The sequence below is a fragment of the Pleurodeles waltl genome, chromosome 6 (assembly GCF_031143425.1).
Source record: "Pleurodeles waltl isolate 20211129_DDA chromosome 6, aPleWal1.hap1.20221129, whole genome shotgun sequence".
Classification (NCBI taxonomy): Eukaryota; Metazoa; Chordata; class Amphibia; order Caudata; family Salamandridae; genus Pleurodeles; species Pleurodeles waltl.
In genome coordinates, this window is record NC_090445.1 from 160,414,884 (window position 1) to 160,430,114 (window position 15,231).

The 15,231-nt window shown below is 41.9% G+C and overlaps 1 protein-coding gene across 4 annotated transcripts in view; it reads left to right on the plus strand.

Annotated features, from left to right (window-relative positions):
• The window catches only part of ATP6V0A1 (ATPase H+ transporting V0 subunit a1), a 221,698-nt gene that overhangs the window by 131,910 nt on the left and 74,557 nt on the right, over positions 1–15,231 (plus strand). For all 4 annotated transcript variants that reach the window (XM_069237704.1, XM_069237705.1, XM_069237706.1 and 1 more), the window contains exon 18: positions 13,386–13,493. In XM_069237704.1, the coding sequence (XP_069093805.1) occupies positions 13,386–13,493 (108 nt within the window). The remainder of the gene's footprint in view (positions 1–13,385; positions 13,494–15,231) is intronic.

Sequence of the window (15,231 nt, forward strand, 5' to 3'; positions counted from 1 at the left end):
CAGGTGCATACAGTGCCTTCCTGCACAGACTAGAATATGTGAAAGGTGGCAAGTGTATCATAAAGAGTATCACAGTTGGAAAGAAAGCTCACAAACAGAAAACAAATGCATCTTTTATCATTCTTATTTCTCTAGATTGAAGATGAAAATTGAATTGAGGAATAACAGCACCAAACTCTTCCTGACATCAACACGATAAGAGCCAACCAACAAATGCAGGTGAAGAATTCCAGGATATTGTAATAAAGAGGAGAAATAACCTGGAACAAAAATGGAAGCAAAGTTGTAAACAACTTGATAAAAAATTTGTTGACTGATTCTTTGCAACACATCCAGCATCTTCAAATGATCCTTTAAATTTTATAATAAAAGGAGCTGTTATCACAGGATGAGTCATCGTGGATTAAGCATCTCTCTTGGCATTTCATGGGCTAAATCCCCTTCTCTAATTGCACAGGTATGTGGAGGTCGTTCACTCCCCCTTTTGGGGTCTATGGCGTTCATCAGCTTCACAAGGAAGAATCCTGACTTTGATATCTTTCAGCTAATGAGGCATTCTGCTGCTACCCTCCTTGCCCAGCACTCATACTAGTTTGCCGAACACCCTCCAGGCAACCCTGAACGTGGCGACTTGAGGGTGGCTCATGCAATGTGACTGCACAGCAACATGCTGGAAGCAGTGCCTGTCAGATCGAGCTGCACTTCAAGCTTTTCGACTCACTGAGGCCTCTGAGGGGTTCCCATCTGCATTCTTGGTGCAGTTAAAACAGGAGCACCTCCTATCCCACAACCTCTCCAGATGTATGGGCTTATCAGGGTGTGGTTGGAAGAAATGGCCAACAAGCAATGGAGCATAGACTGAAAAGTTATCGTCCCAAGCATGCTCACTAGTAATAATCCTTCCTGTGGATCAGAAATTAAAGACTAACTTGAAACATTAAAGAATAACACATTTTTTGGACTTCATATTCAGGTTGCACTTGAAACATAACTTTTGCTGTTCAGATGGTGCCCGATAGTTAGGATCAAGAACAAATGTCTTCGTATGAGATGAATGGAAAAAAACAGAAGAAATCTGGAAAGTATGTGGCAACTTCAGTTGAAAGACCAGAGAACTGATCTGATGAATAATCAAAAATGACCAATACATTGTGGTTGAAACTTAAATGGTAAGGAATGAACTGATGTAAGGAAAAGATTGCCAGACGTTCAACCTGCTTTTCTTGATTAAAGGAAGCAGAATTTGATCTTGAGTCATAAGCATACTCATTCATCTTGATCTTCGAGTGATGTAAACTTTCAGAAACTAGTTGTCTATGCTTTTGTAATCAGCAGTCGCTGGAATCGGAGAGTCAATTCAAGGAACTAATTGAAATATTATCTAATAAAGTCCCTGCATACAGAAAAAAGGAGGAAACTTTGACATCATCTGTAGTACTGTTATAGGAGAATTTAGTAATGGATACATTGACAAACAAATTATCTTGTGGTTCATTGATGTAGCATTATAAATACTGCTCCAGGCTTTGATTTGTTTGATCAGGTCACCCATTAGACTGGGGAGCATAACCAGAAGATAATATGTTTTCAGTTCCCAATGCCTTACGTAAGGCTCCCCAAAAATGTGAGCGATATTTAGTTCCTGGTTTGGAAATATTAGTATAACACAACTCATGAAATCAAAACACATCAGTCACAAAGCCATTACACCATTACTTCAGCTGGTGTTAATGTGGTCAAAGAAATAAAAGAAGCCATCTTCGAAAAGGTGTCCACAATAACCATTATCAAGGAATATCCTTCTGAAGTCTAATAATATGTTATAAAATCTGTAGTAATCATATGCCAGAGCTCAAGAGGTGCTAGTAAACACTGGAAATGCAAAAGGCTTACACTGTAAAGATTGGGGCAAAAGAACATATTTTTGAAACTCAAGATGTACAGTTGACTACCTCAGTGATTACAATACTAAATCCAAAGTTGTCCTTTCTTTTATATGACCTGAGTCATGACACAGCTCCCTAAAATCCAGTTGTAATTTTTGTTAGAAACAAGAATAGTTTCTTGATTGAAATAGAGCTCATTTCGTTGATCTAGAGCAGTGGTTCCCAACCTGTGGTCCGGGGACCCGTGGGGGTCTGCGAAGCCTTCTCAGGGGGTCCGCAAGAGCTGAGAAAATTAAAAAATATAGACAAATTAGGTCCCCAGCTTACAGTAATGACTCAGGCGGGGGTCCCCGGATTGCAATGATGATTCGGTGGGGGTCCCTGGGTTCCATTAATGTTAAAGTGGGGGTCCACAGAAATCAAAAGGTTGGGAACCACTGATCTAGAGGAGTCCTTAAAAGAAGAACTTCCAGTTGATTTGCACCCAATTTCTCTTTAGCTATCTTAAACTTTTCTAGAAAAGACTGAACTGTTCCAATAATTACTTGAAAATTTATTTTAGGTGCATCCTAAGTATGTGATGATTGAGGAAGACAACGGGATAAAAAAACCACTAACACGTTCTTAGAACCAGGAATATAGGTGATGATAAGGCCATTCAGGGCAAAAAAATGTCCATCTCTCTTTATGATTGAGATTCCGAAAATAACATCAATTCCGATTGTCAGTTTGAATTTAAAATGTTTTTTTCCTTATCATCAACAGTTGCCTTCAGTCGGTACTCCTCATCTTCATGGCTAAATGTGCTCTACTGATGACTGAATAGTTCTGTTCAAAAGAGTCTGTCTACACAATAAACCTTTTTGCAGTGTCTCAATGACAAAAGATTGGCTCTTGAGTAAAAATCTTCTTAAGAGTGCAAAAACCCTGCTCAGTTTCATCATCCCAGCAGAGACGTTTCCTGATATTCTTTTTTTAATCAAAATATGAGTCATGTCACTGGTTAATTCACCAAAGAAAATATGTATCTCCTTCACTTTAGTATGTGAAGGTCAATCCAAACCGGCTAAAACTTTATTAGAGTCCATGTATGGGGGTATGAAGCCAAGTACTCAGCTTCGTCTTTCTCAAAGTCACACATTATGTTTACAGGACTGATTGTGTTCCTGGACTTTTGATAATACTAAGTCACACATTCGTAATGTTCCATATGATAAAACACCAGGATGCCACAAAACAATTTGAGACATCTGAGAATATGAATCAATAAAATGCTGAAAAAGGTGGCAGGAGCATTGCTTGATCCAATGACATTACATGATATTCAAAATGCTCAAGTGGAGTGCCACCATTTTGTGCTCATCGTCTTCCTTTATTCTCAGCAGATAATACACTCCTTTTAAATCAAGTTCAGTAAATGCCTGTGCTCCTTGGACTGACTCAAAAATAGCTCTAGTAAGAGGCAAATGAATAGCAGTCCCTGATCATAATCTGATTTAAGCCTCTGTAACCGATACCTGGATGAAATATATTGGTCTTTTTTTGGGTACCAAAAATAAAGGTGCTCAAGCAGGATATGAAGATGGAGCAATTAACCCTTTATGTAATGTTTCTGTAGATAAGGCTTTAGAATGTTCTCTCTCAGTCAAAGATTAAATGTACAAGTTACTTTACTTGGTAGCATCTTATGTTGTAGAGATTCTTAACTACCTGCAGATTCCTTACCTTAGATTATTCCCCAGACATCAGACTGGATCTGGAAAATCTTGAGCAGTACGTCTGCCTGCCGATAGGTGGCAATAATCTGCTCGCCGTATTGTCTGTGGCGGATGTGACGTGCGTGGCGCCTATATAAGTGCCACCTCAGTGCGCTGACATCCGATATTTTTTTTTTAATGACTATTTCTGCGCCAGACCTGCAGAGACCTTTTTTAGGTAGGAAAACTGGTTCGCAAGAGCAGGAAGGTCGGAGGGATGGTGAACAATCTGTGGCTAGATTCTCCACCAGATAACCTGTTACCGAAATTAAGTAACTTGTTCATCTGATAGACACTTATAGATGCATATACCTTACCTTAGAATAGATACCAAAGCAATACCTCCATGGAACTGAGTCTGCAAACTGGTTCAGACAAAAAATTCTTGAAGGCCCAATTGGGCAAAGTGTCCACGACAGACCTGAATGTCAAGGCAGTAGTGTTTATGGAACGTGTGCATAGATACTCACATTGCAGCCTGACATGTCTAGGATTGGAGCTCTGTGAGCTAATGCAGTGGTTGCAGCTTTGGCTCTTGTGGAATGAGTCTGCAAGCCCAGAGGGGGTTGCTTCTAGGCCAGCACATATCAGATTCCAATGCAGTGTATAATCCATCTGGAGATGGTCCGACTGTAATCTGCTCTCCCCTTCTTCCCCCCAGCAAAGAGCTCATCTTCCACCCGGTATTCTCTGGTGCGATCAATTTGTAGAATGACAATGTTCTTTTTGGGTCCAAGCAAGGGTGTCTCTCCTCTTCTTTAGAGGGGTGTGGAGGAGTATAAGGTCGACAGTGTGATGCTTTGGCCGACATGGAAGGGAGTCACCACCTTAGGAGGAAAGGCGGTATGGATGCTGAAAACCTGTTTGCCTGTCAAGAAGCTGGTGTACGAGGGTTAATGGAAAGCGCCTGCAGTTTGCTGACCCTCCTGGTCAACGTGATGGCCACCAAGAAGACTGTTTTGATCATCAGAAATCTTGGGGTGCAAGAATGCATGGTTTCGAAAGGTGAACACATTAAGAAAGGTGAAACGAAATTTAAGTTTCCATTGGGCCATAACAAAAGGTTTGGGTGGAAACATGTGTTGGAGGCCCTTCAGAAAACGTGTCACAACAGGTGACTTAAACAGGGAGGGTTGATCTGCATTTGCGAAAAAAGCTAAGCTGGCCAAAGGATACATTTTAACTGTGCTATGCTAAAGACAACACAACCAGTAACAGCAGAGGGTCAACATATTTGTCAGTGCAGCAAGCCACAAATTTGTCCCAACTGTAGGTGTATCTGGTCTTTTTGGAGAAACGCCTGGCTGCCAGGATGACCTCACAGACTTCAGAAGGGGGATCTAAGACTCCCAAATGTCTCTACTTAGTCTCCACACGTGAAGGCAGAGTGTGCAGAGGTTTGGGACAAAACCCTTCTCTGATGCAGCGATGGGAGATCCTCCCAAAGGAGCATCCTGCTTGGAGGACCAATGCTAATGTTCAGGAGTTTGGGATACCATACTCTTCGTTCCCAATCTGGAGCCACAAGGATCACTTGGGCCAGGTCCGTCGTGCCAGGTCCGTCCTGATCTTCTTCAGAACTCAGGTTAGAAGTGGTATCAGCTGGAAGGCGTACAGAAGACCTGAGTCCTACTCAAGATGAAAAGTGTCATAACTGCCTTTGCAAGTTCAGCACTCAGAAGTGCTGATATTCTGCATTCTCACAGGAGGTGAATAGATATAACTGAGTCACAGAAGAGACCTTATACCACCTCAGGATGTAGACAACATGCATAATTCGCAAGGCATTGACGGCTGAGCTTGTTTGCCCAGGCGTTCAGAGACCCCACCAGGTTTGCAAGTCCAGGAAAATATCCTAACGTTCCAGCCATGTTCAGAGATGCAGTGCCTCCTGGCACAGGATCTAGGCCCCCACCCACCCTGTTGCAGTACCACATGGCGGTGGTGTTGTCTGTGAACACCTGAACCAGCCTTCCTTGATGAAAGGGAGGAAGGTCTTCAATGCTAAGTGAATCTCTCTCAACTCAAATCAGTTGATGTGGAGCTGAGACCTGGCAGAGTGGTGTTATCGCTCCCTTTCCCAGATTGCCACCTCAACCCAGGATTGATGCATCTGTCACCACTGTGAGATCTGTGTGGGGAAGTAAAGGGGTCTGCCGCTAACCCAGTCGTGATTCATCAGCCACCACTGCAGCTCTTTTGCAATCCCCCTCAAATATGGACCAGATTAGAGAGATTCCCCTGATGCTGCACCCACTGAGATGTTGGTTCCCACTGCAAAACCTGCATATGCTAGTGGGCCTGTTCTACATGTTCTACCAACAGTAAGCAGGAGGGCAGGAGACCCAAAAGCCTCAGAGTCAGTTTCACTGAAATACAGGATAGAGGCTGAAGCATCGAAATCATAGCTGATCCTGAGGATAGGTGTGGAAATGCACTGTGTCCAGAATGGGTCAGATGAAAGGGAGCACCTCAGAGGGAGTCCGGTGTTAGCTTGGCATGTTGCTAGAGAACCCCAGCGAATGCAGGAGGTCCACCTTAGTCTGAGGTGTGTGACAACTGCCTGGGGCTTTTAGCAGCCAGTTGTTGAGGTAGGGGAAGACTGGAACCCATGACCTCAGCAGATGGGCTGCATCCACCGCTATTACCTTTGGGTCGCTGGTGAGGCCAAAGCGGAGCACAGCGAACTGAAAATGCTTCTGGCCCACCATGAACCACAGGTAACGCCTGTTGGCTGACAGGACGGGCATATGGAAATATGCGCCCTGCAAGTCTAATGCTCTAGCATCCAAGGCAGGCACGGCCTGAGCCAACATGAGCATTTTGCATGTCTCCTTTTTCAGGAAGTATTTCAGAGGTGCAGGTCTAGTGTAGGGTGGAGTCCTGTGTCATGCTTTGGCACAGAAAGTAGCGGGAATAGCAATCACAAGCTGCTTCTGATGTTGGCACTCTCTCCATGGCTAATTTGACCAAAATAACCTGCACGATCTGATGCAGCAGGGAGAAGTGGTCCTCCCTCAGCTGATCTGAGGATGGTAGCATAGCAGGCTGGGTTTCAGTTAACAGGGGAACATAACCCCGCTGAACAATTTGAAACACCCACTTGTCCGAAGTTATGGACTGCCAACAGGGCAGGTGGTGCTTGATCCTGCTGCCAACCGGTTGCTTGTGATGTGAGGGCATACTCAAGGGATTTGGAGGCTGCGGCTGCCGAGGGTGGTGGACTGGGCAGATCTCTGGCTTTGGGTCCCACAAAGCTTGTGGGAGCAGCGTCCTCGACCATGAGAGGACTGGGGAGTTTGCTGGCTGTCGTGGCGGGGAAGAAATAGATGTAGTTGGTAGCTCCTACCCTAGCCACAGAAAGACAGAAGGTAGAATGGGGCTGACATAGGGCCATGGAGAGTCCCAACAACCAGCCCTCCTGTCCTTGAAGTGCTTGAGCGCTGAATCTGCCTTGTCACCAAAGAGGCAAGTGTTGTTTAAGGACATGTTCATAAGGGAAGCTAGTTGACCTCAGCCAAGCATGGTGATTACGTGCCACCGACAAACATATCGTTCTACCCAGCGATTCTGTCATGTCCAGTCCTCAGTGTATCGTGAACTTTGCTGCATTCCTGCAGTCGACAATAGCTTGAGTCTGGATGTCTTTGGCCTCCTCTGAGACAATAGGCAGCACTTGCTCAAGCAAGTCTCATACTGTCTGGTTATCCAAGCCCAGGAGGGACACGGTGTTCACAGCCCACAGTGCATGGCTGGCAGAAGAGAACAGCTTCTTTCCAAAGGTGTCCAGCCTCCTGGATTCCCTATCCATTGGTGTGGTAAGGAACTTGCCGGTATTCATGTTGGATGTGGAGGCCTGGACGACCAGGCTCTTCAGGGTGGGATACTCTGTGAGGAAGGCTGGATGGCCAGGACCAGGGCAGTGGGGACTGTCGATCATACTGTGCACAAGAGTGCCTGTGCAGATCTTGGCCCAGGCCTCGAGCAGGACATCAGTGAAAGCTTCATTAAAGGGGAGAAGAGAATCTGGGGAGGCTACTCTGGGTGGAAGTCTCTCTATCAAATGTTGGTCTTGACAGCTACTGAGTAGCATAAAGTCCAGGACCTCAGCCCTTCGCCACACCACCATGGCAAAGCAAGCCCCTTTATCCGTAGCCAGTGTCTGGTGTGGTGTCAGCACCACTGGCATGAGCCAACTCCTCATACCCATACCAGTTATCCTCGACCAAGGGCTCCTCAAGGGGATTAGGATAATTGTAAGGATCCTCAGATCCACCCCATTCACATTCTTCACAGTGCCTGTCAAAGAAGGGTGGCACTGTCTCTGACCCAGAGGGTCTGGTCCGGTTGATGCCGGTCCTGGTCCGGGTGACGCCGGTCCAACAGTGTATCGGAATTGGGGATCACAATAGGGTCGGTAAAGCTGGGAACGGCGCCAATGGAACAGACTCCAGTGAAGTTTGTAGATTCACTAGCAGAGTTGATCCTGATCTGGGAACCCATCCAGAAGGCCCAACAGGTGCCAAGGGCGAACCTGCTGGTGGGAGTCCAGTTGGTGCACCTTACAAACTCCTGGGACCCAAATAGAAGGGTTGGCTTGCCTAAATATGAGATGTACGGGCTCATAAAAATCCTTTATTTGGGCGGGGGCCACTCTTTCTCAGGGAAATTCTGGGATGTTTGAAGCGGATCTGAGGGTGAAGTATGGGAACAAGGTCTAGACTTGTGGCACTGTTCCTGCGCCTTGTCTGATAACATGAATTGGCATGGTGAACTCAAAGAATTATTTGCCTTCTTGGCCTTCTTTTTCTGGTGGGACTTAGCAGATGAAGAGTTTGACCTTGATGATGACTGATGGGAGCGACTCCGAGAGTGTGCCCGGGGACCTTTCACACGACTGCGAGTGGTGCAGAGTTGTCTAGTGACAAGTGACCATGACCTTCAGGGCACGCTGCCAGACCACCTTGGGATTCATCGCTGGACAGTCTTGGCAGGCCTTGGAGTCACGTTGCTGCTTCAGACACCGTAAGCAAACATGACTAAAGCACACTGGGAGCTAAAGCTTAAATGAATTGGACAAAAAGGTGAAAACAGCAGCCAAAAAAACTGAGGTAGCTGTTCCAGATCTGCTCTGGTGTTGCAGAAAGAAAAGAACTGATGCGAGCCTACTGAGGTGGCGCCTATATAGGCACCATGCACATCACACTGCCAAAGCGGAGCCAATGGGTGCTACCTGCAGGCTTGCAGATGGATTGCTGAAGATTCCCAGATCGAATCTGACATCTGGGGAATATTCGAAGGTAAGGAATCAATGGCTAGTTGTCTCTATCAGGTAGGACTGGCAGGAACTACATCACAAGGGTCATTTAGTATGGTGCATTCCTACACTATGTGAGGAGGAAGTGAACTGACCCTAGGCTTACTGAAGAAAACGCTTGAAACCACATGGTGTTGAAGAAAGATTAGCTCCTATTTATTAGTATGTTGAGTCTTGTTTCATTGTTTAGTGACCATTACTTTATTATTTGAATAGACCAATTAACATATGTGCATCCCTCCTCAGCTAGGAATTCCAAAGGTTACAGCATGACAGCTAGAAACTGTAGTATCAAAAGACCAAATCTCTATGATACACAAAAGAAACTTACAAAGGAGGAGAGCTTCTCCTATAGGCCTTGAAATTACTGGGGGTTCATCAACACTTTGAATACTGATGAGCCTTTTTAACTTTTATAGGAATTTATTTCTTAGTGGTCTAGTCATGATCAATGAACATGCAACATGTGCCACTGTTAAATAATGCACCAAGTCAGTATATCCATAGCACCTTGTTAAACACAGTGACTCCTCAGCTAATTTTTCTAACTCAGGAGTTCAATTTGTTTTTCTTTTTTTAAACACTTTATTTATAACTTTTCTTCACTGTCACAGGTACAATAAGTGAAAGAGTATTGACTGTTGATATCAGACTAATATCCTTAAATGTGGCTACATGACCACTCCCCTTTCACCACATTTCTTCTGGCAAATTTCAGCGCTCCCAGACATCTTGAGCAGTCTGGTGGGGGTTATAGGTACCAGCAAGTTAGCAGGTTATATCCATTTTCTTTATACTATAGATGGATGAGTGGGCAATTCTATGCCAGATGCTACCCAGGTACCCTCCAGTATTGCCTCTACTAAGTCTTCCTCCCATTGAGAAGCATACTTATCCTGAATTTAGAGCGCAAAGCAGAGATATGTTGCTGGAGCAATGTTATCCCTTTCGGGGTTTGTTTGTTATTGAACATTTTTTCAAGTAGGTTTTCCTCCCTCCCAGCCATGATCCCGCCTAATGTCAGAGTTATGTAAAACTTAATTCATTCCCCTACCCTAACTCCTCTTTAATTGTTTTGCGAGAGTCTAGGGCCCCATCAGAGTAAAGGTCTCCCAAAAGTGGAGGGTCATCATCGTTCCACTGTTAAAAGCTTGGGTCAATGTAGCTGGGCATAAAAACCAAATTATGAATGATCGTGGACTCTGGGAATGGGAACAACCTAGATCCCATCCTCCTTGTGCTCTGTTGCCAATACTCTAGAGTATTGTTGAGATTTGCAAAATGGTATCCAATGTTTAAACGTTTTCTTAAAAGCTATCAAGAAGGTATTATAAAACTGTAGAATATTATCCAAATTGATTACCAAAGGCGTTTTCCAAGCTAGTGCTGCTCTATTATGGCAACTGATCAGGTAACAACAACCTATGATGCTACCATTCACAGTTTATTTCTGCCTTCAGACTAACTACTTTATGGTTGACAAAGAATACTAAGCTCAAGTAAGGGTTACAGCCTAGAGCATATTGTTTGCTTCGTGAAGAGCTCTTTATATGACAATATCAGACAACAATTGCATAAATAACTGACTTAGAAAGGTGGTATCTTGGCCAAGAGATATTGACTGCCTATTTGGAACAGAACAATAAAGAAGTATTAGTGTTCATAGAGAAGTTAATTGAAAATAAAGTCAAAGAAAACAGAATAAAGAGTAAAATGATTTAAAAAAACAGTAAAACAAATATCCCCCTGCATTTAGCCAACACAGTCAGCCTCAACTCGAATATCCCTTCCACGGTAATAAAGCCTCGTGGAATGATCCAGAGAACAAAACTATCAACATCTTTCCCTAAAAATAAAAGAAAGATTCCAAGCATGAAGCTACCCTACATGGGGTATCGGGGATACAAAAAGAAAAGTTGTTCTAATGCAGAAGAAAGGTTGTTAACCATGTGAGAACAGAGAAATTTAGCAAAAATGAATCACACAAAAATGGACAAAGACACAAACAGTCAGGAAGGACAGACATGGGACTTATGTAATGCACCCTAGCAAATAATTGACAAGAACAAAATCAGGAGGAAGCACTGGGCCCAAACTCATTTTAGAAGATAACTTCATGAAAATGATGGGTGAGATGGTCGGTGGAAAAAGGCACTTTGACAGAGAACCTTGTTGCCAGCAAGCCTCCATAGGATTCTGCATATGGTGTACATGTAAGGCATACCCACATGTTGTAGCAAGGAAAGTTTTCAAAAAGACTATTGTTAGATCAAAAGAATACAAACTTGTAATACTTGGAGTGTGAATGCACTCTACAGTACATGGCATTACCAAAACATTGAAGATATCGTCACTCAGACACACAATGACTACAGTTAACGAGAATAGAATGTGCCGTAACAAAACACTTTGAGCAGATATATGACACTGAATTGTATTATTTGATGCATTTAAATTAGTTGTCTTAGAACAGATTAAAAATAATATGCAAGAGCATGAGACCATGAACATAAACTCCAGGAAACCAAGACTGACTTCATTATGGTGCTGAACACTCTGGTGTTTACTGGTATAATCAGGACTAAGGGCTGTGTTCCTTTTGGATGCCTTTAAATAAAATATTCTGCCCTAATAGAACATGTTGTGTTTGACAATATTCACAATATAAACAAAGGGTTTGTCATCACAAAGAACATTCTGCAATGAAGCTGCGTGCAAGCCCCGAGAAAAGAAAACAAAAATTTAAATACTTAGGAAAAAGGTAATGGAGAAAACAGTATTTCCACTCAACACCTTTCCATCAATTTCTCTCAAAGAAGATACTGATCAGTTTCCATGATCAGTTTTGTATGAGCACAATCAAGGTAAAATAATGAACTTTAAAGCAATGCATAAAATCAACAAGTTGAAATGTAAAGGTACAGGAAACAAATTTTATAAGCCATATACAGAGAAAATAACCTGTAATCCTTGAGGAAGGCTGAGACACCATAAAAGGAATCAGCAATACATTGGCACTTGTGGCTTGTGTATTATGAAAGGATGAAGTAACTCAGTGGTCATAAAGGGAAACCTTTGTAAAGGTCTGTAGATACAAAGTGTTTAAATAAAACCTAATAAATGCCTTCAGGCACCCAGGAGAGCACACATTTTCTTTAACAAAAGACAGAAATTGGACAGGCAATATATGTTTTCATAGGTCAACAGTAAATTTAAGTTCTATTGTATCATGAGTGCTCTGATAAAGCATTAGGTTCTTGTAAGTCATTTTTATCACTCTTGGGGTAGGATGTCTAGATCCTGCAGATAGAACCCATTCAGAATAGCAAGCAACTATGTTCATTAGTTCATGCAGGGTATATACTAATACTAGGCTCTACATGTAAGGGTTTACCAGAGGTCAGACACTGCTTTCTGAGCTCCTTTGCCTAGGCCAAGGAATGTGCCATACAAACTACTAGAAGAGAGGCTTTGAGTAAAGAATGTGGCCATTAGCCTTAATCTATATCCAGAGCCCACTGATCATGACAAATGTAGGTTTAGACCTCTGCATTCCTTCCCAATCTGTTTGTGACCAGGCTGAAGGCTGCACACTCCACCCTGATATCCACTGCAAAGTCTCTGGCCTCAGCTCGCTTTCCCGTCCAGCAAAGAGCCTGACCAACTTCCGATTACTGTGTCCGGGTATGCTGGGACCTGGTCAGAGGTCTAGTTCAATAAGCAGCTAATTGTAGTGCCTTTTGCAACATCATTGATGTCATTCACAATGTAGAAGAATACCTACATTTCTATTGGACTTGAAAAAGAAAGCATTTTTATTCCTTCCCTCTCTGATAACTTTGCCCTTCTGCTGACGGATCTTCATAAAACACTGTTCTATGAAACTAAGTTGAACTCTCCAATTTACTGCCAAATGGTGTGCAGAGTCCTCAGATATTTCCAAAGAAGAAGTCACAATAGGCATTTTCAATTGAAGATGCAACTTGCCAGTAACTAGAGTTACTGCCGCTCACTCTTTAAGATATATAGACTGCCAGTTGAACAAAGTGGATTGATATTGTTTAGATTACTGAAATTAATTCTCATGCTAGGCGAAAAAACAACTAATTGCTAGGTGGGTAGGTAATCAGAGTCAGAAACTAATGTTGTAGGCTTCTCATTAGTTGAAATCCATATTTCACAGGAAAAGTGAGATGCCAAGAAATCATTGAAAATAATTTACATTGTTCCTGTAAATTATGGGTTTCAGACCATTGCTGTTTGTGCATTACTAATTGGCAAATATGTAAAATCTATGGACTTTAATATTGAAGTCATCCTTCAGCTTTAATATTCTTATCATCTCAGCTACTGGGAACACATTTACCTGATACAATGTATGTAAAAAAAAAACTTTCATTGAGCTTTTTCTCTTTACCTGCACAGGGCACCCACAACTTTGGTGGGATTAGAGTAGGCAACGGCCCAACCGAAGAGGATGCCGAAATTATTCAGCACGACCAGCTCTCGATTCATTCTGACGACGTGGAGGACGTGAGTTTCCAATGACTTTTACTAGCAAAACAGGAGCCGTTGGTGTCATCCAGTTGGCTCTGCATCAAATTTACTAAAATAAACCACACACATCTCCACATATCCGCTGATTTCAGTTGAGAAAAGAAATACGCCTTTATACAGTATATTACAGTGGTGTGACTTTTTAGTTTCATTTCACTTGCGCTATATTGTCCATTTGCCTATGTTGAATGTAATAAGTTATTCAATTTTATAAGTAATTTTGCAATTAATGTATAAACAAATTAAGAACATGGTCAAAGCACTAAAATATCCAACTACTCCCTGATACATGGAACTGGCATTGTCAAAAATTTGCCTTTGGTTTACAGCCAAAAATTGTTAACCTCTGAAAAACATATGAAATGTCCTAATTTTATCACTAGTTGAAATGTTTTTCAGTCCAAACTTAAGTCTGACTTTTGTTTGCATTTAAAACCAGCGCAAAAATAACATTTTAGTCTTAAAACAGTTTGCCTTTCTAAATAAGTATATTTGTTGTTTAACTTAATCTTGTAAGGAACACTTAAATTTTTATCCTACACATTTATTCTCAAGCTAAGCAATAAATCCCTAGTTGAAATATATGAATTGCGCTGTGACAGCTATGAAATTGCTAGCATAGCCTAATTTTTTATTTGGGACCACAGAAGTAAAGCAGGATGTGATTAGCAAGGTGGACTTACCCATCATGCTTGCTGCTCAGCAAAGGAAACGATGCCTTTGCAGCATGCATGTGATATGCTTTGTATGGTTGACAGTCTGTAGATAGTGAAGAAGTCCTTCTCGTAGGTCTCTCTGCAAACAGCCACTAGGTCACTCACTGTTTCATACTTCACCAAAGGTTTATTTTGGTATAAGACTTGTGTAAGTTGGAGGGAGCTAAAAATGATCTCTATGAATGATCAAATATCTAGGTTTTATGCAAAAAAGACAAGTAGGCATATTTTAATTAGATAGCTGTATGTGTGGTGCAAGTGAAGGGAATTCAGTGCAGGTGTAAGATTTCATGAGCATATGGATTTAGTCATTTTTGAACTGTGAAGCAGTAAAAAGGCATGCTCCCAGGTGAAGGACTAAATTGTTAATATCGGGTCTACTAATGTTACAAGGACCATTTCTAGACAGCTGTAGTTTGGTAGCCCATTTGTAGTGCATGTTTATAAGTTTAAGAAATTAATTTCCAAATTTGTTAGCAAATAAATTGAACATAGGTTCTGGAAATGCAGTTATTTTTCGAATTATATGTTTGTGTGCTAGTTCTGCATTTGATATAATCATAGGTCTTAGTTCAGTTCTAGTGTAATAATTTTCCAGCGTTCTTTAGATCAGTAGGTTAGTAGTACTGCTGTCCTGTGTGAGATATTAGAATGTGTTCTTATGACGAGCTTATAAGGAAATCAAATATAAGAACAGATTCATAACATACAATTATAAATAGTTTTAATTATGTTTTTGAAGATACATATTTTTCTATATGTAGACAACTACTATAAAAATTATTTAAAGTTCATGATCCTCTTTCATTTTTATTTGTATATTTGCTATTTTCTTCCATCCATGTTTAGATCCTGTTCTTCCGTGTACATTTATCCAGAACATGCTCCAAAGTAAAGTCTGTCCAAAGTGTCAGTCTTTTCAACCAAAGTAAATGTTCATACAAACAGTGATTCAAAGTAAAACGTATCCTTCAACGTCACCCAGTGCATTGTGTTGC